The sequence below is a fragment of the Tachyglossus aculeatus genome, chromosome 4, assembly GCF_015852505.1.
Source record: "Tachyglossus aculeatus isolate mTacAcu1 chromosome 4, mTacAcu1.pri, whole genome shotgun sequence".
Taxonomy (NCBI): domain Eukaryota; kingdom Metazoa; phylum Chordata; class Mammalia; order Monotremata; family Tachyglossidae; genus Tachyglossus; species Tachyglossus aculeatus.
Window position 1 is genome coordinate 47,436,275 of NC_052069.1, and position 27,771 is coordinate 47,464,045.

Sequence of the window (27,771 nt, forward strand, 5' to 3'; positions counted from 1 at the left end):
ATCAATCAATCGTATTTATTGAGCGCTTACTGTGTGCAGAGCACTGTACTAAGCGCTTGGGAAGTACAAGTTGGCAACATATAGAGACAGTCCCTACCCAACAGTGGGCTCACAGTCTAAAAGGGGGAGACAGAGAACAAAACCAAACATACTAACAAAATAAAATAAATAGAATAGATATGTACAAGTAAAATAAATAAATAGAGTAACAAATATGTACAAACATATATACATATATACAGGTGCTGTGGGGAAGGGTCTTACTGACCCATACCAGTATTGCTACATGGTGCTTTCCCAAGCGCTCAGTACAGTGCTTCGCACACAGAAAGCACTCAGTAAATTCGATTGAACGAATGAGTACCTGACGACTTTTTCAGAGTCTCTTGGTGGTTTCTCTCAGCTTGTGTGTGTTCCAGGTTTATTTGGGGTCACCTTTACCCTACTCACTTTGCACTCAGCTCTGTTAGGAAAGCTTTTGTTTTTCCTAATGGTATTTGATAGGCACTTATTATGTTCCAGGCCCTGTATTAAGCGCTAGTATAGAAACAGGTTAATCAGGTTGGACACAGTCCCTGTCCCACATGGGCTCACACTCTTATTTGCCATTTTACAGATGAAGTAACTGAGGTCCAGAGCAGTGAAGTGACGGGCCCAAGGGCACACAGCGGACAAGTGGCAGAGGCGGGATTAGAACCCAGGGCCTTTGGACCGCCAAGCCCATGTTCTGTCCACAAGGCCTTGCTGCTTTCAGCTGGTTGTCTCCTCCGTCATCTACCTCTCTAACTCGGACGTCTCCCCCACCCATCCATCTCCCATCCCTTCTTTTAGACTGTGAGCCCACTGTTGGGTAGGGACTGTCTCTATATGTTGCCAACTTGTACTTCCCAAGCACTTAGTACAGTGCTCTGCACACAGTAAGCGCTCAATAAATACGATTGATTGATTGATTCTTGCCTCTCAGAACATTTCCACTTGGCCAGTCTGCTGGGACCTCAAATTCAACGGGTCCAAAACTGAGCTAATAATTGAGTCAGTCAGTCATTGAGCATCTACTCTCTGCAGAGCACTGTACTAAGTGCTTGCAAAGGTACAGTACAACAGGGTCGGTAGACATGGTCCCTGCCCACAAGGAGCTTACGGTCTATAGGAGGAGACAGGCATTCAAATGAATTACAGTAGGAGAATGGTAGAGTATAAGGACGGTAGAGAAGCAGCCTGGCTTAGTGGATAGAGCACTGGCCTGGGACTCAGAAGGTCATGAGTTCTAATTGTGGCTCTGCCATGAGTCTGCTGTGTGACCTTGGGCCAGTCACTTCACTTCTCTGGGCCACAATGACCTCATCCGTAAAATGGGGATTAAGACTGTGAGCTTGTTGTGGGTAGGGAATGTGTCTGTGGGTTGGTGTATTGTACTCTCCCAAGTGCTTAGTACAGTGCTTTGCACACAGTAAGCGTTCAATAAACACCATTGATTGAATGAGTGAATGTAGGACAGAGACTGCATCTAGCCTGATTACCTTGTGTATAGCCCAGTACTTAGAACAGTTCTTGGCACATAGTAAGCGCTTACCTAGTACAGTAATTATGGTTATTGTCTACCCCAGCACTTAGAACAGTGCTTGACACATAGTAAGCGCTCAACAAATACCATCATTATTATTAAGTGCTGTGGGGTGGGGTGGTATCAGTGTGCTTAAGGTGTACACAGAGTGCAGAGTCGACCCAGAGGGGAGGACGGAGAGGGGAAATAAGGATTTAGGGGAGAACTCCTGGGGGAGATAGGATTTTAGGAGGATTCTGAAGAGGGGGGAGAGTTGTGGATGGTCAGTTATGAAGGGGGAGGGAATTCCAGACCTGAGGGGAGGATGCGGGCAAAGGGTTGGTGGCAGAGGTGGATTGAGATTGAGGTATAGAGAACAGGGTGGTGCTAGAGGAGGAGAGTGTACTTTTGGGTTGGGGCGTCATAGATCGGCAAGGTAAGGGAGGAGATGAGTTGCAGATTGAGGGCCTTCACACCAAGGGTCAGAAAGAGTTTTTGTTTGACGCAGAGGTGTGTTTGACGCAGAGGTGGATAGCTAACCAGTAGAGGTTTTCGAGGCATGGGGAGATGTGGACCGAATGTTTTTTACCGACAGATGATCCGTGCAGCAGAGCTGAAGTATGGACTGCAGTGGGGAGAGGCAGGGAGGTCAGGGAGAAGGTTGTTCATTCATTCATTCAATCGTATTTATTGAGTGCTTACTGTGTGCAGAACACTGTACTAAGCGCTTGGGAAGTCCAAGTCGGCAACAAATAGAGATGGTCCCTACCCAACAACGGGCTCACAGTCTAGAAGGAGGAGACAGACATCAAAACAAAACTTGTAGACAGGGGTCAAAATCTTCAGAGTAAATAGAATTATAGCTACATGCACATTATTAACAAAATAAATAGAAGAGTAAATATGTACAAGTAAAATAGAGTAGTAAATCTGTACAAATATATACAAGTGCTGTGGGGAGGGGAAGGAGGTAGGGCATGGGGAGGAGGAGAGGAAGGCCTGTCTTCAGTCTGGGAAGGCGGCTTGGAGGAGGTGAGCCCTCAGTTGCAGTAGTGAAGGGGGGAAATAAGTGCTTGGGTCAGCGCCTTTCCCTCCTCCCAGCTTCCCCACCGCTGGCAGTCACAGAATCTTGCCTTGCTGCTTCTCTTTAATAATAATAATAATTTTGGTATTTGTTAATCACTTACTGTGTGCAAGGCACTGTTCTTAGCGCTGGGGAGGATATAAGGGGATCAGGTTGTTCCCATGTGGGGCTCACAGTCTTAATCCCCATTTTATAGATGAGGTAACTGAGGCCCAGAGAAGTGAAGTGAATCTTCCCTGACTAGGTTCTTGTTTCTCCATCTACTGCCCGCCTCTGTCATCTGTATGCTTGGCTGTGTATTCCTCAAGCACTCTGATACTCCCTCTGGCCCACACACTTAATGCACATATAATAATAATAATAATGATTAGGGTATTTGTTAAGCAAATACAGTGTGCCAGGCACTGTACTAAACGCTGGGGAGGCTACAAGCAAATCGGGTTGGAAACAGTCCCTGTCCTATGTGGGGCTCACAGTCTCAATCCCCATTTTACAGATGAGGGAACTGAGGCCCAGAAAAGTGAAATGACTTGCCCAAAGTCACTCAGCAGACAAGTGGCGGAGATAGAGATTAGAACCCGTGACCTTTTTATTTCCAGGCCCATGCTCTATCCTCTTTGTCTTGCTGCTTCTCTTTAATAATAGTAATAATTTTGGTATTTGTTAAGCACTTACTATGTGCAGAGCACTGTTCTTAGTGCTGGGGAGGACACAGGGTGATCAGGTTTTCCCAGGTGGGGCTCACAATCTTAATCCCCATTTTATAGATGAGGTAACTGAGGCCCAGAGAAGTGAAGTGACTCGCCCAAAGTCACACAGCTGACAAGTGGCGGATCCGGGATTTTAACCCATGGGTTCATGTTCTCTTTGTACCCCATCTACCATTTCCCTTATCTGAAATTTATCGTAATGTCTGTCTCTCCCTGTAAACTTTAAGCTCTTGGTGGTCAGGGATCATCACATCTGCCAACTCCGTGATATAATACTTTTCCAAGTGCTTAGTAAGCACTCAATAAATGCCATTAATTGATCCTTTTCTCCTCACTTCCTTTTAGCTTTCTCATTTAATCACCTGCTCACTCCTGTCGATTGCTCCACCTGAACATTTCCTGTATAAAAGTAATAATAATAATAATTATGTTTAAGAGCTTACTATGTACCAAGCACTGTACTATGCACTGGGGTAGATACGAGATCATCACATGGGGCTTGCTGTCTTAGTAGGAGGCAGCACAGGTACTGAATCCCCATTTTGCAGATGAGGGAACTGAGGCTCAGGGAAGTGAAGTGACTTGCCTAAGGTCACACAGCAGACCCGAGGTGGAGCTGGGATTAGAACCCAGGTCCTCTGACTCCCAGGGCTGTGCTGCTTCCACATGAGGCCACGCCACCCTTTCTTCCCCACCCAAACAGCCACCCCCTGAGTTAATAATAATAATAATAGTGGTATTTGTTGAGCAGTTACTATATGCCAGGCACTGTACTAAGCGTTGGGGTGGATACAAGAGGAGCAGTGTGGTTTAGTGTAAAGAACACAGGTTTAGGAGTCAGGGGATGTGGGTTCTAATCCTGCTGTGCCACTTGTCTGCTCTGTGACCACTTCACTTCTCTGTGCCTCAGTTCCCTCATCTGTAAAATGGGGATTGAGACCATGAGCCCATCGTGGGCAAAATAATAATAATAATGATGGCATTTATTAAGCGCTTACTATGTGCAAAGCACTGTTCTAAGCGCTGGGGAGGTTACAGTGTGATCAGGTTTTCCCAAGGGGGGCTCACAGTCTTAATCCCCATTTTCCAGATGAGGTAACTGAGGCCCAGAGAAGCGAAGTGACTTGCCCAAAGTCACACAGCTGACAATTGGCGGAGCTGGGATTTGAACCCATGACCTCTGACCCCAAACCTCGGGCTTTTTCCACTGAGCCATGCTGCTTCACAGTAGACGGACACATTCCCTCCCTGCACCGAGCTTACGGTCTGGGGTCGAGCCGGGGAGAGGACATTAATATAAATAAGTGAATTACAGATCTGTACATAAGCGCCGGGGGGCCGGGAAGGGGGAAGAACAAAGAGAGGAAGGCAGGGAGACCCAGAAAGGAGTGGGAGAAGAGAATAGGAGGGCTTAGTCGGGGAAGGCCCCTTGGAGGAGATGTCCCTTCAGTAAGGCTTTGAAGGGGGCAAGAGTAATTGTTGGATTTGAGGAAGGAGAGGGTTCCAGGCCAGAGGCAGGACGCGGGCAAGGAGTCGGCAGTGAGATAGTCTTAATCCCCATTTTGCAAATGAGGGAAGCGAGGCGCATAGAAATGAAGTGATTTGCCCAAGGTCGTCATCATCATCATCATCATCAATCGTATTTATTGAGCGCTTACTATGTGCAGAGCACTGTACTAAGCGCTTGGGAAGTACAAATTGGCAACATATAGAGACAGTCCCTACCGTGGGCTCACAGTCTAAAAGGAGAGACAGAGAACAAAACCAAACATACTAACAAAATGAAATAAATAGAATAGATATGTACAAGTAAAATAAATAAATAAATAAATAGAGTAATAAATATGTACAAACATGTATACATATATACAGGTGCTGTGGGGAAGGGAAGGAGGTAAGATGGGGGGATGGAGAGGGGGACGAGGGGGAGAGGAAGGAAGGGGCTCAGTCTGGGAAGGCCTCCTGGAGGAGGTGAGCTCTCAGCAGGGCCTTGAAGGGAGGAAGAGAGCTAGCTTGGCGGATGGGCAGAGTGAGGGCATTCCAGGCCCGGGGGAGGACGTGGGCCGGGGGTCGATGGCGGGACAGGCGAGAACGAGGTACGGGGAGGAGATTAGCGGCGGAGGAGGTCACACAGCAGACAAGTGGTGGAGCCGGAATGAGAACCAGGTCCTCCGCCTCTCAGGTCTGTGCCCTTTCCCCTGGGGCAGGTTGCTTTCTGGAACTTCCCGGTGCCCTCGGGTTTTCCTGGGGCCTCAATAAATCTAGAGGAAATCCTCAAGAAGCCCACAGGAACTCCCCGGATCCTAGCGGATTCTCCCGTTGCCCCCCCATCCATGCTCTTGCCCCCCCTGAGGTGTGGCAAATGCTAAAAGAGAGCCTCTCTGGGTGGAGAGACTGTGAGCTCACTGTTGGGTAGGGACTGTCTCTATATGTTGCCAACTTGTACTTCCCAAGCGCTTAGTACAGTGCTCTGCACACAGTAAGCGCTCAATAAATACGATTGATGATGATGATGATGATGAGGGTGGGAAGGGGAATGAAGTTTGTTTGCAGGTATTTGTGGTGGGTTGGGATCTGTGTTCATTCATTCATTCAATCGTATTTATTGAGCGCTTACTGTGGGCAGAGCACTGTACTAAGCGCTCGGGAAGTACAAGTTGGCAACATAGAGAGACGGTCCCTACCCAACAGTGGGCTCACAGTCTTCATTTGCATCGGAACCAAAGTGGTGGAAGGAAGTTTAGAGTCTACCTGTTCCATGTTTTGTTTTTTGGATTTTTTTACGCTATTTGTTGTTAATCAATCAATCAATCAATCGTATTTATTGAGCGCTTACTGTGTGCAGAGCACTGTACTAAGCGCTTGGGAAGTACAAGTTGGCAACATATAGAGACGGTCCCTACCCAACAGTGGGCTCACAGTCTAGAAATGATGGTATTTGTTAAGTGCTTACTTATGTGCCAAGCACTGTTCTAAGCCCTGGGGTAGCTACAAGGTCATCAGGTTATCAGGGAAGCAGCATGGCTCAGTGGAAAGAGCCCGGGCTTTGGAGTCAGTGGTCGTGGGTTCAAATTCCGGCTCCGCCACTTGTCAGCTGTGTGACTTTGGGCAAGTTACTTAACTTCTCTGGGCCTCAGTTACCTCATCTGTGAAATGGGGATTAAGACTGTGAGCCCCCCGTGGGACAACCTGATCACCTTGTAAACTCCCCAGCGCTTGGAACAGTGCTTTGCACATAGTAAGCGCTTAATAAATGCCATTATTATTATTATTATCCCACATGGGGCTCACAGTCATAATCCCCATTTTACAGACGAGAGAACTGAGGCCCAGAGAAACGAAATGACTTGCCCAAGGTCAGAGAGCAAGTGGTGGAGCCGGGATTAGAACCCATGACCTGACCCCCAAACCCGGGCTCTTTCCACTGAACCACACTGCTTCCCCCTGTTCTAAGCACTGGGGTGCATACAAGTTTGTCAGATTGGACACAGTTCCTGCCCCACGTGGGGTTCACAGTCTAATCCCCATTTTATAGATGAGGTAACTGAGGCACAGAGAAGTGAAGTGACTTGCCCAAGGTCACCCAACAGGCAAGTGGTGGAACAGGGAGTAGAACCCAGATCCTTCTGACTCCCAAGCCCGTGCTCTAGCCCCAAGGCCGCGCTGCGTCTCTTGTTTTAAAGAGGTGTCTGAGAAAATCTAATAGAGGAAATAATTTAAAGAAATACTGTGTTTCTCTTAAACAGCAAGATTAGATTGTAAGACACCATTTATACTTTCAAACAGGATGAAGGAAAGATTGGTAAATTTACTGTAACGCTTAGTAATTTGATGACTGGGCTACTGAAGAATACAGCAGAAAGTTTTAGAGCTTTTTTTTTCCTATGCTGTGGGAGGAGCACTATATGTTCTTTGTTTTTAGAAATCCTGTATAAATAGGACCTCTTTGAGGATGTAATTCCCTAATTATTATTCTAAAGAAATTAAGTTACTGGATTTGATGGTCTGTTATTTAAGTAGTCATTTACTTTGCAGTTGGCTGTATACTAATATTGCTATTTTGAGCTTTATGCCTTTTCTGTTTCACTTGCTAACTTCCCATTTATGTCTTATACAGTGTTGGGTTTTTTTTTTTTGCCCTTCATAGAAGAGTACCAAGTATATTAGCAGTTTTACAGTTGCTAAAATTAGAGTTTTAACAGAGGCATTGAGGCCGATGCATTTGACGGGTATGTTGACCATGATAGATTGACCCCTGGCTCTGTTTTAGGGAACAGTTTGGCTCTAGCCCCCCCACCTCAAAGGATGGGTAGGGACTGTCTCTATATGTTGCCAATTTGTACTTCCCAAGCGCTTAGTACAGTGCTCTGCACATAGTAAGCGCTCAATAAATACGATTGATGATGATGATGATGATGACTACCAGTTCCGAGGTGTGTGTGTGTGTGTGTGTGTGTGTGTGTGTGTGTGTGTGTGTGTGTGTGTGTGTTTGAGGGTTTGGGGGGTGTTCAGGAAGGGCCTCACATCAAAGTCTAACTGGGGGTACAATTTGGTAGTTTGAAGGCACAGATCTTTTTCTCCTGCTGAGTAGACACAAATGTGCATCTTTGAGGACCCACATACAGCACTTACACACACACACAAACACGTCCACATACATGCATTCACACACATAACACACAGAAGCGGCATGGCCTAGTGGAAAAAGCCTGGGCTTGAGAATCAGAGGACCGGGGTTCGAATCCCAGCTCCGTCACTCACCTGCTGTGTGACCTAAGGCAAGTTGCTTTAACTTCTCTGTGCCTCAGATTCCTCCCCTGTAAAATGGGGATTAAGACTGTGAGCCCTGTGTGGGACAGGGGTTCATTCATTCATTCAATCGTATTTATTGAGCGCTTACTGTGTGCAGAGCACTGTACTAAGAGCTTGGGAAGTACAAGTTGGCAATATATAGAGATGGTCCCTACCCAACAGTGGGTTCACAGTCTAGAAGAGTGGGCTCCGATTATCTTGTATCTACCCCAGCGCTTTGTACAGTGCCTGGTGCAAAGCAAGCACTTAAATGCCATAATAATAATAGTTATTATTATTATTATGCATATAAGAACTTAGTCCAGTGCTCTGCACACAGTAAGCGCTCAATAAATATGATCGAATGAATAAATGAATAAACGCTTGGGAGAGTGCAGTGCAACCGAGTTGGTAGACGTGTTTGTTCATAAAATCATAGTAATAATAATGATGGCATTTATTAAGCACTTACTATGTGCAAAGCACTGTTTTAAGCACTGGGGAGGTTACAAAGTGATCAGGTTGTCCCACGGGGGGCTTACAGTCAATCCCCATTTTACAGATGTGGTAACTGAGGCACAGAGAAGTGAAGTGACTTGCCCAAAGTCACACAGCTGACAATTGGCGGAGCTGGGATTTAAACCCATGACCACTGACTCCAAAGCCCGTTCTCTTTCCACTGAGCCACGCTGCTAGCTGTAGAGTAATAGCTGCAGACTTTTCTTGGGGTGTGGATGGTTGACCTCTAAAAATGTTTGCCTGGCTTCTGTGATTGTCATATACGTACTGGTTGCAGGGGGTGGGTGGGGGGTGGTATCTGAAATGAAGGATTTGGGAGTATGTGTTGAGCGAGGGAGAGAAGGAAGGGGCTTTGACTATGAACTAAGTTTTAGCTTTCTTCAAAGGCATTTTAATCACAACCCTTTCGACTTTTCTACTCTATACTTTTGATGCAGTTTCAAACAAGTCAGTATTATAAATGCCGTTCAAATGGGGAATTTGAACGGCAAAACTCCTCAAGCAAAAACTCCTCTCGGCTTCCAGGCTGTCCATCCCCTCGCCCCCTCCTACCTCCCCTCCCTTCTCTCCTTCTCCAGCCCAGCCCGCACCCTCCGCTCCTCTGCCGCCTCTAACCACCTCACTGGGCCTCGTTCTCACCTGTCCCACCATCAACCCCCGGCCCACGTCCTTCTGGCCTGGAATGCCCTCCCTCCACGCATCTGCCAAGCTCTTCCTCCCTTCAAAGCCCTACTGAGAGCTCACCTCCTCCAGGAGGCCTTCCCAAACTGAGCCCCCTTTTTCCTCTCCTCCTCCCCATCCTCCCCTCTCCCTACCTCCTTCCCCTCCCCACAATGCTTGTATATATTTGTACAGATTTATTACTCGATTTATTTTACTTGTACATATTTACTATTCTATTTATTTTGTTAACGATGTGCATATAGCTATAATTCTATTTGTTCTGATTATTTTGACACCTGTCTTACATGTTTTGTTTTGTTGTCCGTCTCTCCCTTCTAGACTGTGAGCCTGTTGTTGGGTAGGGACCATCTCTCTATGTTGCCGACTTGTACTTCCCAAGTGCTTAGTACAGTGCTCTGCACACAGTAAGCGCTCAATAAATACGATTGAATGAATGAATGCTGATTTTCAGGATTAATTCACTGCTCCTCCCTTTACTCCCTCTATCCCCCACATTTCTGACCAATAAGTCACCCTATAATGAGGCTGGCAAAGGGAAGAGACCAGTTAACTGGTGCTTATGAACTATCATTCTTCTCCTGTCAGGGCAGTTATGCAATAGCTGATGGGCCAGTTTCTTTTAACAATTAGCAAGTCCACTCATCGATGAGAAACTCAAATCAACTCCGAGTGCTGCATCCTAATCTTTATTCTCTTGACAACCTGTCCGGGGCCTCAGGGATATCATGTCTGTATTTGCTCACTTCCATCTGCTGTCTCATGTTGTGGAATGAACCTGTGACACAACATACCATGATACAGCCATGTTTCTGAGGAGCACATATGTCTCTTCCTTTGCACTTTATTCCCCTCACCCTCAGCCCCACAGAATTCCCCCCATGAATTAAGGATGAACACATTAAGGAATTTAATTAAGGATTAAGGATGAACACATCCATAATTCATTTTAATGTCTGTCTCCCCCCTACAGTGTAAGTTCCTCGTGGAGGGGGAACGAGTGTACTATTACAGGGTAATAATAATAATTATGGCACTATGTGCCAAGCAGTGTTCTAAGCGCCGGGGTAGATAACAAGTTAATCAGGTTGGTCACAGTCTCTACCCTGCATGGGAATCACATTCTCAAGCCCCATTTTATAGATGAGGTCACTGAGGCCCAGAGAAGTGAAGCGACTTGCCCAAGGTCTCACAGCAGACACGCGGTGTAGCCGGAATTAGAACCCAGGTCCTTCTGACTCCTAGCCCATGCTCTATCCACTAAGCCCCACAACTTCTTGTAATAATAATAATAGTAGTAATTATGGCATTTGTTAAGCGCTTACTGTGTACCAGGCGCTGTACTAAGCACTGGGGTGGATACAAGCAAATCAGGTTGGACACAGGCCCTGTCCCACGTGGGGCTCAGTCTCAATCCCCATTTTCCAGATGAGGTAACTGAGGCACAGTGAAGTGAAGTGACTTGCCCAGGGTCACACAGCAGACAAGTGGCGGATCCCATGATCCTCTGACTCCTAGGCAAGGGCTCTATCCACTATACGGCACTCCTTCCCAATACCGTCTCAGCTGCTTAGCATGGTGCTCTGTACACAGAGGTGCTCAATAAATTTGATCGGTTGGTGGATTGTGGTTGAGGGGCTCTCTGCATGGCCCCCACATAATAATAATAATAATAATAATATTAATGGCGTTTATTAAGCGCTTACTATATGCAAAGCACTGTTCTAAGCGCTGGGGAGGTTACAAGGTGATCAGGTTGTCCCATGGGGGGCTCACAGCCTTAATCCTCATTTTACAGATGAGGTCATTGAGGCCCAGAGAAGTGACTTGCCCAAAGGCACACAGCTGACAAGTGGCGGAGCCGGGATTTGAACCCATGACCTCTGACTCCAAAGCCTGTGCTCTTTCCACTGAGCCGCGCTGCTTCTCTGAGATCATATAAGAAGACAGTTTACCATGGTTACAACTTAAAATTGAATGCTCCGTGTGTTGGGGGTCTGGGCATAAAAAAGGCCCCTGGCCTTCCTCTTCAGCCGAAGAAACATCTGGTCGTGGCATTCGTTCATTCATTTGTTCAGTTGTGTTTACTGACTGCTTACTGTTCATTCATTGTCGTATTTATTGAGCGCTTACTGTGGGCAGAGCACTGAACTAAGCGCTCGGGAGAGTACAATACAATGACAAATAGACACTTTCCCTACCCACAGTGAGCTCATGGCCTCGCCCCCACTCTGGGCCCTGAGCCCGCCAGGCCCGGCAACCCGACTGAGGACCTCTCCGCCCCCCCGCTCGGACCCCCACCTCCGGTTCGGTCCAGGCACTCAGGACCCCTCTTCAACCCCTTTTCACCTCCAGAGCCCTCGGCGCTTCCCGCCCCCCTCGCCGTGGCCAAGCGCACACCTTCCCTCCTCTCCCATCCAGGAAACCCCGTCATCCAGGAGATAATAATAATAATAATAATAATAATGGCATTTGTTAAGCGCTTACTATGTGCAAAGCACTGTTCTAAGCGCTGGGGGGGATACAGCGTGATCAGGTTGTCCCACGTGGGGCTCACAGTCAATCCCCAATTTACAGATGAGGTAACTGAGGCTCAGAGAAGTTAAGTGACTTGCCCAAGGTCACACAGCAGACATGTGGCGGAGCCGGGATTCGAACCCAAGACCTCTGACTCCAAAGCCTGGGCTCTTTCCGTTGAGCCACGCTGCTTCTCTAATGCTATCCCCCCCGCCCGAAAGGCAGCCCCAGGCCTCGTACAGCCTCGGGAAAGCTAGCGGTCGTGTGGCCCTTTGCGCTGGTCTCTGAATCACCGGGAGAAATTCTGCTCCCCAGACGCAGCGTCCCTCTGACTTTCGTTTTTATTACGTGTTTTGCACGTCCGTCCTCGTTCCTTATGCTGTTTTAATGTTTTAGTGTTTCATCGCTCCCAATATGTCTTGTCTCCAGTCCTCTCCCCTCCTCCGCAACTTCCGTTCATAGTCGGCGAGCCCCTCAGGGGACAGGGACTATGGCGAATTTCCACCTGGACACTTTTTTCCCAGGGTTTAGTAAGCACTTAACACAATTATTACTACTACTGGTTTCTACTGTTACTACCACCACTAGGGAGTTGGGGAGAGAGGGGAAGGGAGAGCTGAGTTTGGGGTACACAGAAAGCCCCACTCCCTTCTGCATCACCGTGACTTATTCCCTTTGCTCTTCCCCCCTCCCAGCTCCACAGCACTTAAGCACATGTATGTCATTTTATTTATTTGTATTGATGTCTGTCTTCCCCCGCTCTAGATTGTGAGCTCATCGTGGGCAAGGAATGTCGCTGTTTATTGTTGTAAGGTACTTTCCCAAGCGCGTAGTACAGTGCTGTGCATACAGTCAGGCCTCAAAAAATACAAATAAATGAAAGAAATTGAATCTGAGAAAAGGCACCCCACGATACAGCCGTTCAAGGTACGGTCACATTTTCAAGGACTAGGTCTTTGCCCTGTTGTGAGGTATGTCTGTACACCACAGAGAAATGGTAGAAGAACGCAGTCTTGCAGTGAAGAAGTAAGGTGTTCTCCCTTATTTTTTCCTCTATGTCTGGTTGGAGAGGTCACACACCATCAGATCTCTATTTGAAAAGTCTTCGGCTTCCAAAAATAACTAATTCCAAATCCCTTAAACAGGTTGTAGGTAAAGGCATCTACATTTTCATAAATGTCAGACTGTGAAATTCAAATTAACTTTAAAAGCCTTAAAATGCCATAATTATTATTATTAATCCCCATTTTCCAGATGAGGGAACTGAGGCCCAGAGAAGTGAAGTGACTTGCCCAAGGTCACCCAGCAGACAGGTGGTGGAGCTGGGATTAGAACCCAGGTCCTCTGACCCCCAAGCCTGGGCTCTTGCCACTGGGCCAGGCTCCTTCTCATGATATCCCCCGCCTCTGCCCTACCTCCTTTCCCTCCCCTTAGCACTTGTGTATATTTGTACAGATTTATTACTCTATTTATTGTACTTGTACATATTTACTATTCTATTTATTTTGTTAACGATGTGCATAAGGCTGTAATTCTATTTATTCGGACGGTTTTGACACCTGTCTACATGTTTTGTTTTGTTGTCTGTCTCCCCCTTCTAGACTGTGAGCCTGTTGTTGGGTAGGGACCGTCTCTCTATGTTGCCGGCTTGTTCTTCCCAAGCGCTTAGTACAGTGCTCTGCACATGGTAAGCGCTCAATAAATACTATTGAATGAATGAATGAATGGGGAGGGTGAATACGTAAAGATGCATAAGAGAAAACCATTTGTAGTTCTGCAGAATGATATAATTTTATAACCTTAAAGTTTAAGTGCTAGGTGAATGTCCATCTTAGCAAAGTGACCCTGCGGATTTAAGAATGGTTAACTTGATTTGCATAAGTGAAAACGAGAAATTGGCCATGCAGGGTATTGGACTTTGGGGATAGCCTTAGGGCAGAGTCCCAATTATTGAATGGAGTGCAGCTTGGCATTACAACCTCTATCAGTTGTAAGTGGGGAGCATCCTGAGATTGGGGAGGAAGAAGTACAGAGGAGCATATTTTTGTCCCTCTTCCACTCATGCTTTGATTTCTGTTACTCTCTACTTTCCATCTTTTCTCTCTCTTCACTACTTCATTCTCATGTTCCTTTGGATAAACCTTAGCAGGCCAGGGAGAAGCAGGATGGCCTAGTGGAAAGAACACAGGCCTAAGAGTCAAAGAACCTGGGTTCTAATCCCAGCTCCATCGGTCGTCTGCTGTGGGGCCACGGGCAAGTCACTCAGCTTCTCTGTGCCTCAGTTACCTCATCTGTAAAATGGCTATTGAGACTGTGAGCCCCGTGAGGGTAGGGTCTGTGTCCAATCCGATTAGCTTGAATCTACCCTAGCGTGTTGCAGTGCCTGGCACGTAGTAAGCTCTTAACAAATACTGTGAAAAAAGGAGAAGGAATCAGTACCTACCAGATACTTGCCAAATAGATGGAGAGAAACAGAGTTTGCCAACCGTGGCCTGGGGAGCTAAATAATCATTTTACAGTGGCATTCCATATCAATCAATCATATTTATCGAGTGCTCACTATGTGCAGAACACTGTACTGAGCAGTTGGGAGAGTACTGTACAACAGAATTAGCAGACACGTTCCCTGCCCAGAATGAGCTTATAGCGTGACGTCATATAATACATTGAATAATTGAGTTGGTGTGTATCGTTGGTGGTAATAATAATAATGGTATTTGTTAAGTGCTTACTATGTGCCAAGCACTGTTCTAAGCACGGGGGGGGGGCGGGGGGATACAGGGTCATCAGGTTGTCCCACGTGGGACTCACTGCCTTCATCCCCATTTGACAGATGAGGGAACTGAGGCACAGAGAAGTGAAGTGACTTGCCCAAAGTCACACAGCTGGTAAGTGGCAGAGCTGGCATTAGAACCCACGACCTCTAACTCCCAAGCTCAGGGCTCTTTCCACTGAGCCATGCTGTGTGTTCAGGTGCCTGCATTTAATTAGATTTCTGCTAATCCGATTTCGGCATAAAATGTCAGCATCTTTGGATCAAATTAAGTCCATTTGAAAATAAGAATTGGTTCCCACTCACCTTTAGTCGTCCACTGGGTCCTTTTTCCTTTTTAGACTTCATTGCTTTTTTGCTTTCAGCTACTGAAAGCAGAGCTGTATGATTAAGCAATATCTAGGCACCACTAACCAGAGAGATAGAGAGCGTAATTTAATAACAGTTGAGTTATTGGCATTCATTCGCATCTCGATGTAAGCTCACTGTGGGCAAGGAGCCTGTTTACCAGCTTCGGTAGATTGTACGGTGCTCCACACCTATTAAGTGCTCAATAAATCACGTTGATTGATTGGTTTGGACTCCCCTTCGTAGCCTCTGCAAAGAATGATTTGGGGATTCTGCCCTGGGGAGAAGGTTGTTCCAAGGTCAGCCGTTGTGAGATCCCAGGCATTTCCTACATCTGCCTCTTCTTTGTCACTCAAACCACCACCCTGATTCAACCTCCTGTGATATTGATAGCTATCAACCGTCTCACTGATCTTTCATTTATCCAGTCGTATTTATTGAGTACTTACTTTGTGCAGGGCAATCTACTAAGCACTTGGGAGAGTATAGTATCACAATAAACAGACACGTTCCCTTCCCACAATGAGCTTACGGTCTAGAAGGGGAGACAGAAATTAACAGAAATAAATAAATTACAGATATGTACATACTTTGGGGATGGAAAAAGGGAGCAAGTCAGGGTGACATAGAAGGGAGTGGGGGGAAGAGGAAAGGGGAGCTTAGTGAGGGAAGGCCTCATGGAGGAGATGGGCCTTCAGTAAGGCTTTGAAGTCAGGGAGAGGAGTTGTCTGTTGGATTTGAAGAGGGAGGACGCTCCAGGCCTGAGTCAAGATGGGCCAGGGATTGGCGGCAAGATAGATGAGATCGAGGTACAGTGAGAAGGTTAGCATTAGAGGAGCCAAGTGTGCGGGCCGGGTTGTAGTAGTCAGTCAGTCGTCCTTATTGAGCGCTCACTGTGTGCAGAGCACTGTACTAAGTGCTTTAGAGAATACAACAATGAACAAATTCCCCACCTGCAATGAACTTACAGTCTAATTTCCCAAGCACACTGAGTGGGGCTCAACATAGGTAATCAACCAGAAATGGCACAGACGCAAACAGGAAGAGGTAGAAGGGAGCGAGGTGATTGAGTGCTTTGAAGCCAGTGGTGAGGAGTTTTTGTTTGAGGCAGATGGGCAACCACCGGAGGTTTTTGAGGAGCAGGGTGACATGTCTTGAACTTTTCTGTAGAAAAATGATCTGGGCAGCAGAGTGAAGTATGGACCGGAGTGGGGAGAGACGGGAGGCTGGGAGGTCAGCAAGGTGATCTCCCCATCTCATCAATCGTATTTATTGAGCGCTTACTATGTGCAGAGCACTGTACTAAGCGCTTGGGAAGTACAAATTGGCAACATATAGAGACAGTCCCTACCCAACAGTGGGCTCACAGTCTAAAGTCTCCAGTCTATAGTCTTTATATAGACTTTATAGTATATAGACTATATTATATATTATATAATACATTATATAATGTATATTATATATTATTTATATAGTATATAGACTTTATATAGTATATAGACTTTATAGTCTAAAGTCTCACAGTCTATAAGTCTCCAGCTTATACTCCTTACCCCTCCCAAGTTCACCTATTAACTGTACGACACTTTTGACTTGCCCTCTTCCAATCCCTTGCTCATCCTGTCTTCTTTGGCCTGGAGCTCCCCATTTCCCTAACCACCCCCAAATCCTTTAGGCCTCAGCCCCCCCCCCCCCCATATTTGGAGGCTTCTTGAAATGTCATCTCCATTTCCATCCCCCCAGTCATTTCAACACACTTCATTGTATTTTAACCCATTCTCAGCACTTATGTATATATCGGCTTTAAGGCACTCAGTCAGCTCTTTTCCTCCTAACCTCCTTGACCTCCTATATACTCTGCTCCCTTAGTGCCAACTTGCTTTCTTTATCCCGATCTTTTCTATCCCGTTGCTGACGCCTTTCCCGCGTCCTCTGGAGAAGCACTGTGGCCTAGTGGATAGAGCACAGGCCTGAGAGTCAAAAGATCATGGGTTCTAATCCCGGCTCCACCGCTTCATTCATTCATTCTTTCAATCGTATTTATTGAGTGCTTACTGTGTACAGAACACTGTACTAAGCGCTCGGGAAGTACAAGTCGGCAACATATAGAGACAGTCCCTACCCAACAGAGGGCTCACAGTCTAGAAGTTGTCTGCTGTGGGACAAGTCACTTCAGTTCTCTGGGCCTCAGTGACTTCATCTGTAAAATGGGGATTAAGACTGTGGTTCCCATGTGGGACAGGGACTGTGTCCAACCTGACTAACTTGTATCTACCCCAGGGCTTAGAGCAGTGCCTGGCACATAGTTAAGCACTTGAGCACTTGGTTGCCTGTCAGCCTTTGCATGAAGCAAAAACTCCTCACTCTCGACTTCAAAGCTCTCGATCACCTCGTCCCCTCCTACCTCCCCTCCCTTGTCTCCTTCTCCAGCCCAGCCCGCACCCTCCACTCCTCTGCCACCACTAACCTCCTCACTGGGCCTCGTTCTCGCCTGTCCCGCTTTCGACCCCCGGCCCACGTCCTCCCCCTGGCCTGGAATGCCCTCCCTCCGCACATGCGCCAAGCTAGCTCTCTTCATCCCTTCAAAGCCCTACTGAGAGCTCACCTCCTCCTGGAAGCCTTCCCAGACTGAGCCCCCCCTTTCCTCTCCTCCTCCCCTCCCCATCACCCCCTTCCCTCTGCTCTCCTCCCTTCCCCTTCTAGACTGTGAGCCCACCGTTGGGTAGGGACCGTCTCTGTATGTTGCCAACTTCCCAAGTGCTTAGTACAGTGCTCTGCACACAGTAAGCGCTCAATAAATATGATTGATTGATTGATTCCCCTCCCCACAGCACTTGTGTATATTTGTACATATTTATTACTCTATTTTATTAATGATGTGTACATAGCTATAATTGTATTTATTCTGATGGTATTTACACCTGTCGACTTGTTTTGTTTCGTTGTCTGTATCCTCCTTCTAGACTGTGAGCCCGTTGTTGGGTAGGGACCGCCTCTATATGTTGCCGATTTGTACTTCCTAAGTGCTTAGTACAGTGCCCTGCACACGGTAAGCGCTCAATAAATACAGTTGAATGAATGAATGAATGAGAAATACCATAATTATTATCCTTCCTCGGGCTTGGAACTCCCTCCCCTTCGTATCTGACAGTTCACCACTTTTCTCACCTTCAAAATCACCTCCTAAAATCACATCTCCAGTAGCCCTTCCCTGACTGAGGCCTTATTTCCCCTATCCGACCTGCCCTCATTAATGTCTGTCTTGCCCTCTAGACTGTAAGCTCATGATGGGCAGGGAATGTGTCTGCTAATTCTCTTGTATTGTGTTCTCCCAAACACTTAGAACAGTAGTAAGTGCTCAATAAATACCACTGATTGGTTGATTGGTTGACTGTGCACTTGGGTTGTGGACTCCTTAAGCACTTTGATACCCAAACCGTAGCAGTTATGTAAATATCCTTATACTCCACTATTACCCCTATCGTAACTTATTTTAATGTGTGTCTCTTCCTGTAGAGTGTAAGCTCCGTGTGGGCAAGGATTGTGTCTACCAAATCTGTTGAGTTGTGCTTTCTCAAGCGCTTAATACAGTGCTCAACACACAGTAAGTGCTCAATAAATCCGACTGATTGATTAAGTGTATTCAGTTATTCATCCTGATTTATTTTGGTATTTCATGCTGGCATATTTGTTCCACTCCACTTGTCCTTTCTCCTTCCACTGTTTGTAAAATACCTTTTGTCTGTCGCCCCATTAGACTGTAAGCTTCTCATGGGCAAGGAACCCTATATAGTTTATGTTGTAATTATCCCAAGCCTTTAGGACAGTGCATTGCACTCAGTGGGTGTTCAGTAAATAGCATTACTGCTAGGGAAAGTAGCACCGTTACTACTGGGAGGCAGTATGACATAGTGGATAACGCACGGTCCTGGGAGTCAGAAGGTCATGGGTTCTAATCCTTCCTCCACCATCTGTCTGCTGTGTGGTCTTGGGCAACTCACTTTGCTTCTGTGTGCCTGTTACCTCATCTGTAAAATGGGGATCATCATCATCATCATCATCAATTGTATTTATTGAGCGCTTACTATGTGCAGAGCACTGTACTAAGCGCTTGGGAAGTACAAATTGGCAACATATAGAGACAGTCCCTACCCAACAGTGGGCTCACAGTCTAAAAGGGGGAGACAGAGAACAAAACCAAACATACTAACAAAATAAAATAAATAGAATAGATATGTACAAGTAAAATAAATAAATAAATAAATAAATAGAGTAATAAATATGTACAACCATATATACATATATACAGGTGCTGTGGGGAAGGGAAGGAGGTAAGTTGTGGGGGATGAAGAGGGGGACGAGGGGGAGAGGAAGGAAGGGGGGGGATTAACACTGAACTCCATGTGGGACTGTGTCTAACCTGATTAGCATGTATTCACTCCAGCGCTTAGCACTAACAAAAACTATAATTATTATTGGTAGTATTACTCAAATATCCAGCTCAGTCTCAAAGAGAAATGTATTTAAAAATGTAAATATAGTCCCATTCCTGGAATCTTCCATTCTCCTACATATATACTTCGCTTGAGTAGGAACAATCCATCCTTGGGTCTCTTTGGTCATATTTTCCCATACCAAACTGATAACTTCTGCCCTGTGGTAGACCGTGTGTTAGGGTCTGTGCCTTTAAGAGACCATGAACCAGATTTTTTTTTTTGATGGCATTTATCATCATCATCAATCATATTTATTGAGCGCTTACTGTGTGCAGAGCACTATACTGAGCGCTTGGGAAGTACAAATTGGCAACATATAGAGACAGTCCCTACCCAACAGTGGGCTCACAGTCTAAAAGCGCTTTATTAAGCGCTTATTATGTGCAAAGCACTGTTCTAAGCTCTGGGGAGGTTACAAGGTGATCAGGTTGTCCCACAGGGGGCTCACAGTCTTCATCCCCATTTTGCAGATGAGGTAACTGAGGCCTAAGAGAAGTTAAGTGACTTGCCCAAAGTCACACAGGTAAGTGGCGGAGCTGGGATTTGAACCCATGACCTCAGACTCCAAAGCCCGGGCTCTTTCCACTGAGCCATGCTGCTTCTCTGTTTGAACCACCAATCCTGGCAGTAATTCTGTGGCTCTCCTTTGAACAGGATGACTCTATACATGCCCTTCTCAAATTCCCTGGGTTCTGATCCCAGCTCTGCCACTTGTCTGCTGTGTAACGTAAGGAAAGTAACTTAACTTCTCTGGGCCTCAGTTACCTCATTTGTGAAATAGAGATTATGACTGTGAGCCTCATGAGGTGTATGCACTGTTTCCAACCCAATTAGCTTGGATCTACCCCAGCACTTAGTACAGTGCCTGGCACATAGTAAGCGCTTAACAAATACCACTAAAATAAAAAGTTTCTAAAAAAAAAACGGATGCCATGCCGTGAGGAGTCATCTGTGACCCTGCCTGTAGCAGCTTTTTACTTGTTTTGCCAAACTATGATGCTCTCATAATTCAAGACTTTCACACTGGAAAGCTTTCAAGGCTATCACACTTTTACAAAAAATAGATTGACTGTTACTTTTCTGTTTCCTGTATATTTTTTTTGTTTTGTTTTGTTTTTTGCCAAAATCCAAGATTCCAAATTTCCCCTCACCCTCCCGTTAGTTTTTCTCTCCCTGCCGGTTAATTTTAGGAACCATTTATTTGGCCCATCTTGTGACTGGGGGTAAGCACTATTCCTCTTGTAAAATCAGGGTCTGTTGAAAAGGATCAAAGGAGAAATTGCCATAACATCTGGGAAAATGACTGTTAGGTGGACTCTGTGGTATTTAAGTGCTTATTATAAGCCGGGCACTGTACTGAGCACTGTGCCAGACACAAGCTAGTCAGGTTGGACGCAGTCCGTGCCCCACATGTGGCTCACAGTCTTAATCCCCATTTTAAAGAAGAGGGAACTGAGGCCCAGAGAAGTAAAGTAACGTGCCTGAGGTCACACAGCATTCAAGAGGCTGGGCTTCCAACGTGCTTTTGACTCCCAGGCTCTATCCATTGGACCACATTGCTTCTCAGCTTGTCCATACCTCCTCAGCAAGGGGCTAGACTTTTTAGACTGGTATTCTAGCGTACTACATCTGAAGTCTTTGTTTTTAATTTTGACTGCTCCCCTAATGGCCGAGCCATAACCTTCCCCTAATAGACATCCCTTTGACGAATTCCTTAGGCTGCTGTTGTAAAATAAGCCAAAATTAGGTATTCTAATGCATTTCTGGCTTTTGTTTTTTAAACAGAGACTCCACAGGGGCGGGTAATTCACTGGTCCACAAGCGGTCTCCTGTACGTCGAAACCAAAAGAGCCCAACATCCTTGACCAAGCTGTCTTTACAGGATGGACAGAAAGCCAAAAAGCCAGCGTGTAAATTTGAAGAAGGTCAGGATGTCCTAGCTAGGTGGTCAGATGGCTTGTTTTATCTTGGAACTATCAAAAAGGCAAGTTTCTGAACTTTTCGGTAAAAAAAAAGCATCACGTCTTTGAAAAATCAAGCAAGCGGGGCTTCTGCTGGAATCATCTTCAAGTACTGTATTTCTCTGTATTTCAGATAAACATATTAAAACAGAGCTGCTTTATCATATTTGAAGATAGTTCTAAATCCTGGGTTCTCTGGAAGGACATACAAACAGGTGGGCGGTGGAGTCTTTTTCAAATGTTTTGCATTGGGTGGACGCGCCCCATGGTTTTGTGCAGCATGGCTTAAATGAGCATGCGGTTATTATTTAGAAACTAAAACCATTCCAGAAATGTCCATAGCGTAAGGAGAACCTATAGGTACGGTTTCTGATCCGTAGTTTGAACTACACTTAAACAAATGTGTAATTGTTTTTTTTAATATGCAGCAGCAGGAAATGCTTATTGACACTTTGAAGATGTAAATTTCCACCAGGCGATCCCTAAAGCAAAATTCCATCCAAAAAACGCCATTCCTCAAAGTAGACCAAAACCCAGAGTAGTTGCTTTAATGTCAGTCAGAAGAGGGAGGGCCCTCATTTAAGTCTCAATTTTGAGATTCAAAATTAGTGTGTGATTTACGTATATACAGTTTTTCCTAATGTATATGGTCTGTTATAGCCAAAGACTCCTTTTGATGGTATTAAGTGCCTGCTATGTGCCAGGCACTCTGCTAAGCGCTGGAGTAGATACGAGATGATCAGGAGGGACACAGTCCCTGTCCCTTTTATGGCTCACAGTCTTAATCCCCATTTTGCAGATGAGGTAACTGAGGCACAGAGAAGATAAGTGACTTGTCGAAGGCCACACAGGAGACAAGTGACAGAGTTGGGAGTAGAACCTAGTTCCTTCTGAATCCCAAGCCCATGTTGTGTCTACTAGGCAACACTGCTTCTCCGGATCTGTCAAGTTTTGCTACATTACACAGTGAACAAATAGGAGAGATTTAGGAACAGATCAAAACCAATAGAAGTGCTCTATTTTCCACCCTCTTAAGATATTCAGCAGGTTTGGTGGATTCAATAAAATGATTAATAAATAATCAGATATTGGGGTTACATGTATCTGGATCCCAAGGCTGCTGAAAACCACGTTCACGAGTAGATTTTAGGGAGCAAGTGTGGGGGCACTAAGCTTCCCAGTCATCATTGGGTTCTTTACTTCAGTTCAATATGCTGTTAGGGGGAGAAGGACAGAAATGTTGGCACCCATTGGCACTCCGTCTATTTTCAAGACAGCGAGGCTAGGTAATCTGTGACTAATCAGATGTGATGGTATTTTGAGCACTCTGCCCAGTTGGCCCTACACTGCTCAGCTCAGTTCTAGTCCCTAAGGAGATCAGAGTCTAATTGATAACAAGAGGAAAGCCAATTCTTAAAATGTACAGGGAAAAAAAAATCGTTAGCCATATCAAGCAGGGAAAGTGACCAAGCATTACAAATAATTGAAACGACGACGAGTGTCTTGGGTTCGGGACCTTAGAGGATCGGGAGGTTTGCTAACCTTCCTTGGTGGCGATAAGTGGTTTTTCAGGAGCTCTCTGACTGCAGGCGCGGGGCTAGCCGTATCAGGGAGGAGCTCAGGGCTCTGGACCTATTTTTCTGGCCTTCCCTTCGGCCACACTAGAAAAATGCAATTTTTGTCGTATCGAAAATCTTCTAGAGGTATTTAACTGGCCTGAGATCTTTTGGTCTATATCGAAAATATTCTAACGTATCTAAAATGTCTCCAGGAGCCACTGGAAGTGGGGAAATGGTCTGTTCAATATGTCAAGAAGAGTATTCAGAAGCTCCCAATGAAATGGTTATATGTGATAAGTGTGGCCAAGGTGAGTAGAGTTTCTGCTCTTATCACGTGAACGAATCTCACCACTTAGTCTTTCTTTCCTTCAGTATTGCGAAGGACCAGCAAGTCAGTCAGTTGACCCTGTTGGAATTCAAACTGCTGTATTCCTTCAGTCGGATATGTTGAGCGCTTAGTGTGTGCAGAACACCGTGCTAAGCGCTTGGGAGAAGACCCTACAACAATAAACGGACGCCTTCTCGGCCCAAACGAGCTTTCGGTCTATACGTATAGACGCTTGATCATTTTAGGCTTGCGTTCGTAACCGTAACTTTAGGCTGGTGATTATAAGTAAAGTCTAGTCAGTCAATCAGTCTATCATAAGAGCACTCACTGTGCAGAGCACTGTACTAAGCACTTGGGAAAGTACACTGTAAGAATTTAACAGACACATTCCCTGCCCACAACAAGTTTACAGTCTAGAGTGGGAGACAGACATTAATATATTCATTCATTCAGTGTTATTTATTGAGAGCCCGTTGGGTAGGGACCATATCTATATGTTGCCAGCTTGTACTTTCCAAGCTCTTCGTACAATTCTCTGCACACAGTAAGCGCTCAATAAATACGATTGAATGAATGAATGAACGAGACCTTACTGTGTGCAGAGCACTGTACGAAGCACTTGGGAGAGGATACTATAACAATCAATAAATAAATGACAGATATGTACATAAGTGATATCGGGCTTGGAGAGAGCAATGAATAAAAGGAGCAAGTCAGGGTGATGCAGATGGGAGTTAAAGAAAAGGAAAAGACGGCTTAGTCCCCTTCACATCACAGAAACCGCCCTCTCAAAGGTCACCTGTGATTTCCTTTCCGAATCCAACAGTCTCCATCCTAATCCTCCTCGACCTCTCAGCTGCCTTTGACACTGTGGACCACCCCCTTCTCCTGGAAACGTTATCCAACCTTGGCTTTACTGACTCTGTCTTCTCCTGGTTCTCCTCTTATCTCTCTAGCTGTTCATTCTCAGCCTTTTTCATGAACTGTTCCTCTGCCTCCCACCCCATAACTGTGGGGGTCCCTCAGGTTTAGTTTTAGGTCCCTATCTATTCTCCATCTACACCCACTCCCTTGGAGAACTCATTAGTTCCCGTGGCTTCAATTACCTCCTCTTCGTGGATGATACCCAAAGCTTACATCTCCAGCTCTGATCTCTCTCTCTCTCTGCAGTCTTGCATCTCTTCCTGCCTTCAAGACATCTCTGCTTAAATGTCCTTCCGTCACCTCAAACTTAATATTTCCAAAACAGAGCTCCTTATCTTCCCACCCAAACCCCGTCCTCCCCCTGACATTTCCCACCACTGTAGATGGCACCCCCATCCTTCCTGTCTCAAGTCCATAACCTTGCCGTTATCCCTGATTCCCCTCTCTCACTCAACCCATATATTCAATCGATCACTAAATCCTGTTGTTCCCACCTTCACAAGATCACTAAAATCCACCCTTTCTTCTCCACCCAAACTGCTACCACATTAATAATAATAATGATGGCATTTGTTAAGCGCTTACTATGTGCAAAGCACTGTTCTAAGCGCTGGGGGGATACAAGGTGATCAGGTTGTCCCACGTGGGGCTCACAGTCTTCATCTCCATTTTCCAGATGAGGTCACTGAGGCCCAGAGAAGTGACGTAACTCGCCCAAAGTCACCCATCGGACAAGCGGTGGAGCTGGGATTAGAACCCATGACCTCTGACTCCCAAGCCCGGGCTCTTTCCACTGAGCCACGCTGCTTCCCTATACAATCACTTATCCTATCCCGCCCGGATTACTGCATCAGCCTCCTTGCTGACCTCCCAGCTTCCTGTCTCTCCCCACTCCAGTCCATGCTTCTCTCTGCTGCCCGGATCATCTTTCTACAAAAATTTTCAGGAAATGTCACCCCGCTCCTCAGAAAACACCGGTGGTTGCCCATCCACCTTGGCATCAAACAAAAACTCCTACCCATTGACTTTAAAGGACTCCACCACGTCACCCTCTCCTACCTCACCTCGCTTCCCTCCTTCTACAACGCAGCTCGCACACTTCACACTGTGTCTCAATCTCACCTGTCTCGCAGCCGACCCCAGCCCACATCTTGCCTCTGGCCTGGAACGCCCTCCCTCCTCGATTCGAACAGATAATTATTCTCCCCCGCTTCAAAGCCTCATTGAAGGCACGTCTTCTCCAAGAGGCCTTCCCAGATTAAGCCCCCCCTTTCCTCATCTCCCACTCCCTTCTGCGTCGCCTTGATCTGCTCCCTTTGCTCTTCCCCATTCCCAGCCCCACAGCCCTTATGTACGTATCTATAATTATATTTATTTATCTATAATTATATACATTTGTATTGATGTCTGTCTCCCCCCGTCTAGACTGTAAACTCATTGTGGGCAGGGGATATGGCTATTGTATTGTTCTTTCCCAAGCACTTAGTACAGTGCTCTGCTCCCAGCAAGCACTCAATAAATACGATTGAGTGAATGAATACATAGAAAGTGCCTTGAAGGAGATGTACCTTCAATAAGGTTCCACACAGCACCTGTATATATGTTTGTACGTATTTATTACTCTATTTTTTTATTTTACTTGTACATATCTATTCTATTTTATTTTGTTAATATGTTTGGTTTTGTTCTCTGTCTTCCCCTTTTAGACTGTGAGCCCACTGTTGGGTAGGGACTGTCTCTATATGTTGCCAACTTGTACTTCCCAAGCGCTTAGTACAGTGCTCTGCTCCCAGCAAGCACTCAATAAATACGATTGAGGGAATTAATAAATAGAAAGTGCCTTGAAGGAGATGTACCTTCAATAAGGTTCCCCACAGCACCTGTATATATGTTTGTACATATTTATTACTCTATTTATTTTGCTTGTACATATCTATTCTATTTATTTTATTTTGTTAGTATGTTTGGTTTTGTTCTCTGTCTCCCCCTTCTAGACTGTGAGCCCACTGTTGGGTAGGGACTGTCTGTATATGTTGCCAACTTGTACTTCCCAAGCGCTTAGTCCAGTGCTCTGCACACAGTAAGCACTCAATAAATAGGATTGATTGAATAAGGCTTTGAATGGGGGGGAGAGTAATTGTCTGTTGGATATGAGGAGGGAGGGCGTTCCAGGCCGGAGGCAGGATGTGGACGGGAGATCGGCAGCGAGAAAGACGAGATCAAGGTACGGGTAAAGATGTAACACAGTCAGTTTTCCTAGATTGTGTGTTGTCGCTCTGCATTTTGGATGGAACTGGATAGACTCCTAATTGCTTCCACCTGGATACGGCACAGTGTGGTAACGGAAGAAATGGCTGTATGCATGTGACTTGCATCGGTCAAGGTTAAGTACTACAGCGCAAGATTTTAGAAACACTGCATTCTTCAATTAATCGTATTTATTGAAGGCTTACTTTGAGTAGAGCACTCTACCTAGTGATGATGATGATGATGGCATTTATTAAGCGCTTACTATGTGCAAAGCATCATCATCATCACCAATTGTATTTATTGAGCGCTTACTGTGTGCAGAGCACTGTACTAAGCGCTTGGGAAGTACAAGTTGGCAACATATAGAGACAGTCCCTACCCAAACAGTGGGCACTGTTCTAAGCGCTGGGGAGGTTACAAGGTGATCAGGTTGTCCCACGGGGCGCTCACAGTCTTCATCCCCATTTTACAGATGAGGTAACTGAGGCCCAGAGAAGTGAAGTGACTTGCCCAGAGTCACACAGCTGACAGTTGGCAGAGCTTGGGAGAGTGCAGTGTAACAGAGTTGGTAGAAAACATTCCCTGCTCTCAGCGAGTTTACAGTCTACAGGGGGGTTGCAAAAATTCAGTCCCTCTGCTAAAGGGGAAATAACTGTATCGTAGTCTTACGTACTGATAAAATTACTGGCATTTTGAGATATTACTTGACAGTTACATGGGAAGCAGTGTGGCCTAGTTGATAGAGCGTGGACTTGGGTTCTGATTCTGGCTTGGGCAAGTCATTTAATTACTCTGGGCCTCAGTTACCTAATCTGTAAAATGGGGATTAAGATTGTGAGCTCCATGTGGTACAGAGACCATGTCCAACCCCACTAGCTTGTGTCTACCCCAGCACTCAGTACAGTGCCTGCCACATAGTAAGCGCTTAAGAAATCCCATAAAAACAAAAAAACACCACTTAGCTGTTTCGTGAACTTGGACAAGTAATTTATCTTCTCTGTTCCCCTTATCCTTCATCTGTAAACTGGGGATTAAATATTGTTCTCCCTCCCACTTAGACTTTGAACCCCATGAGGGACAGGGGCTTTTTCTGATCCGCCTATGTTGAATCTACCCCAGCGCGAAGCCCAGTGTTGGCACTTAGTAAGCGCTCAATTATCATTATTATGAGACTAAATGAGACTTACTGATTATGAGTTGAAGGAAAGGAGTTGACTTTGAGTGTGGTACAGGCATCAGTTAATCAGTGGCATTTATTGAGCGCTTACTGTGTGCAGAGCACTAAAC

At 45.8% G+C, this 27,771-nt stretch overlaps 1 protein-coding gene across 1 annotated transcript in view; it reads left to right on the plus strand.

Annotated features, from left to right (window-relative positions):
• MTF2 (metal response element binding transcription factor 2) overlaps positions 1-27,771 on the plus strand; it is an 86,611-nt gene that overhangs the window by 25,176 nt on the left and 33,664 nt on the right. Inside the window, exons 2-4 of the mRNA XM_038744989.1 lie at positions 21,248-21,446; positions 21,557-21,638; positions 23,195-23,290. Of these exons, the coding sequence (XP_038600917.1) occupies positions 21,248-21,446; positions 21,557-21,638; positions 23,195-23,290 (377 nt within the window). The remainder of the gene's footprint in view (positions 1-21,247; positions 21,447-21,556; positions 21,639-23,194; positions 23,291-27,771) is intronic.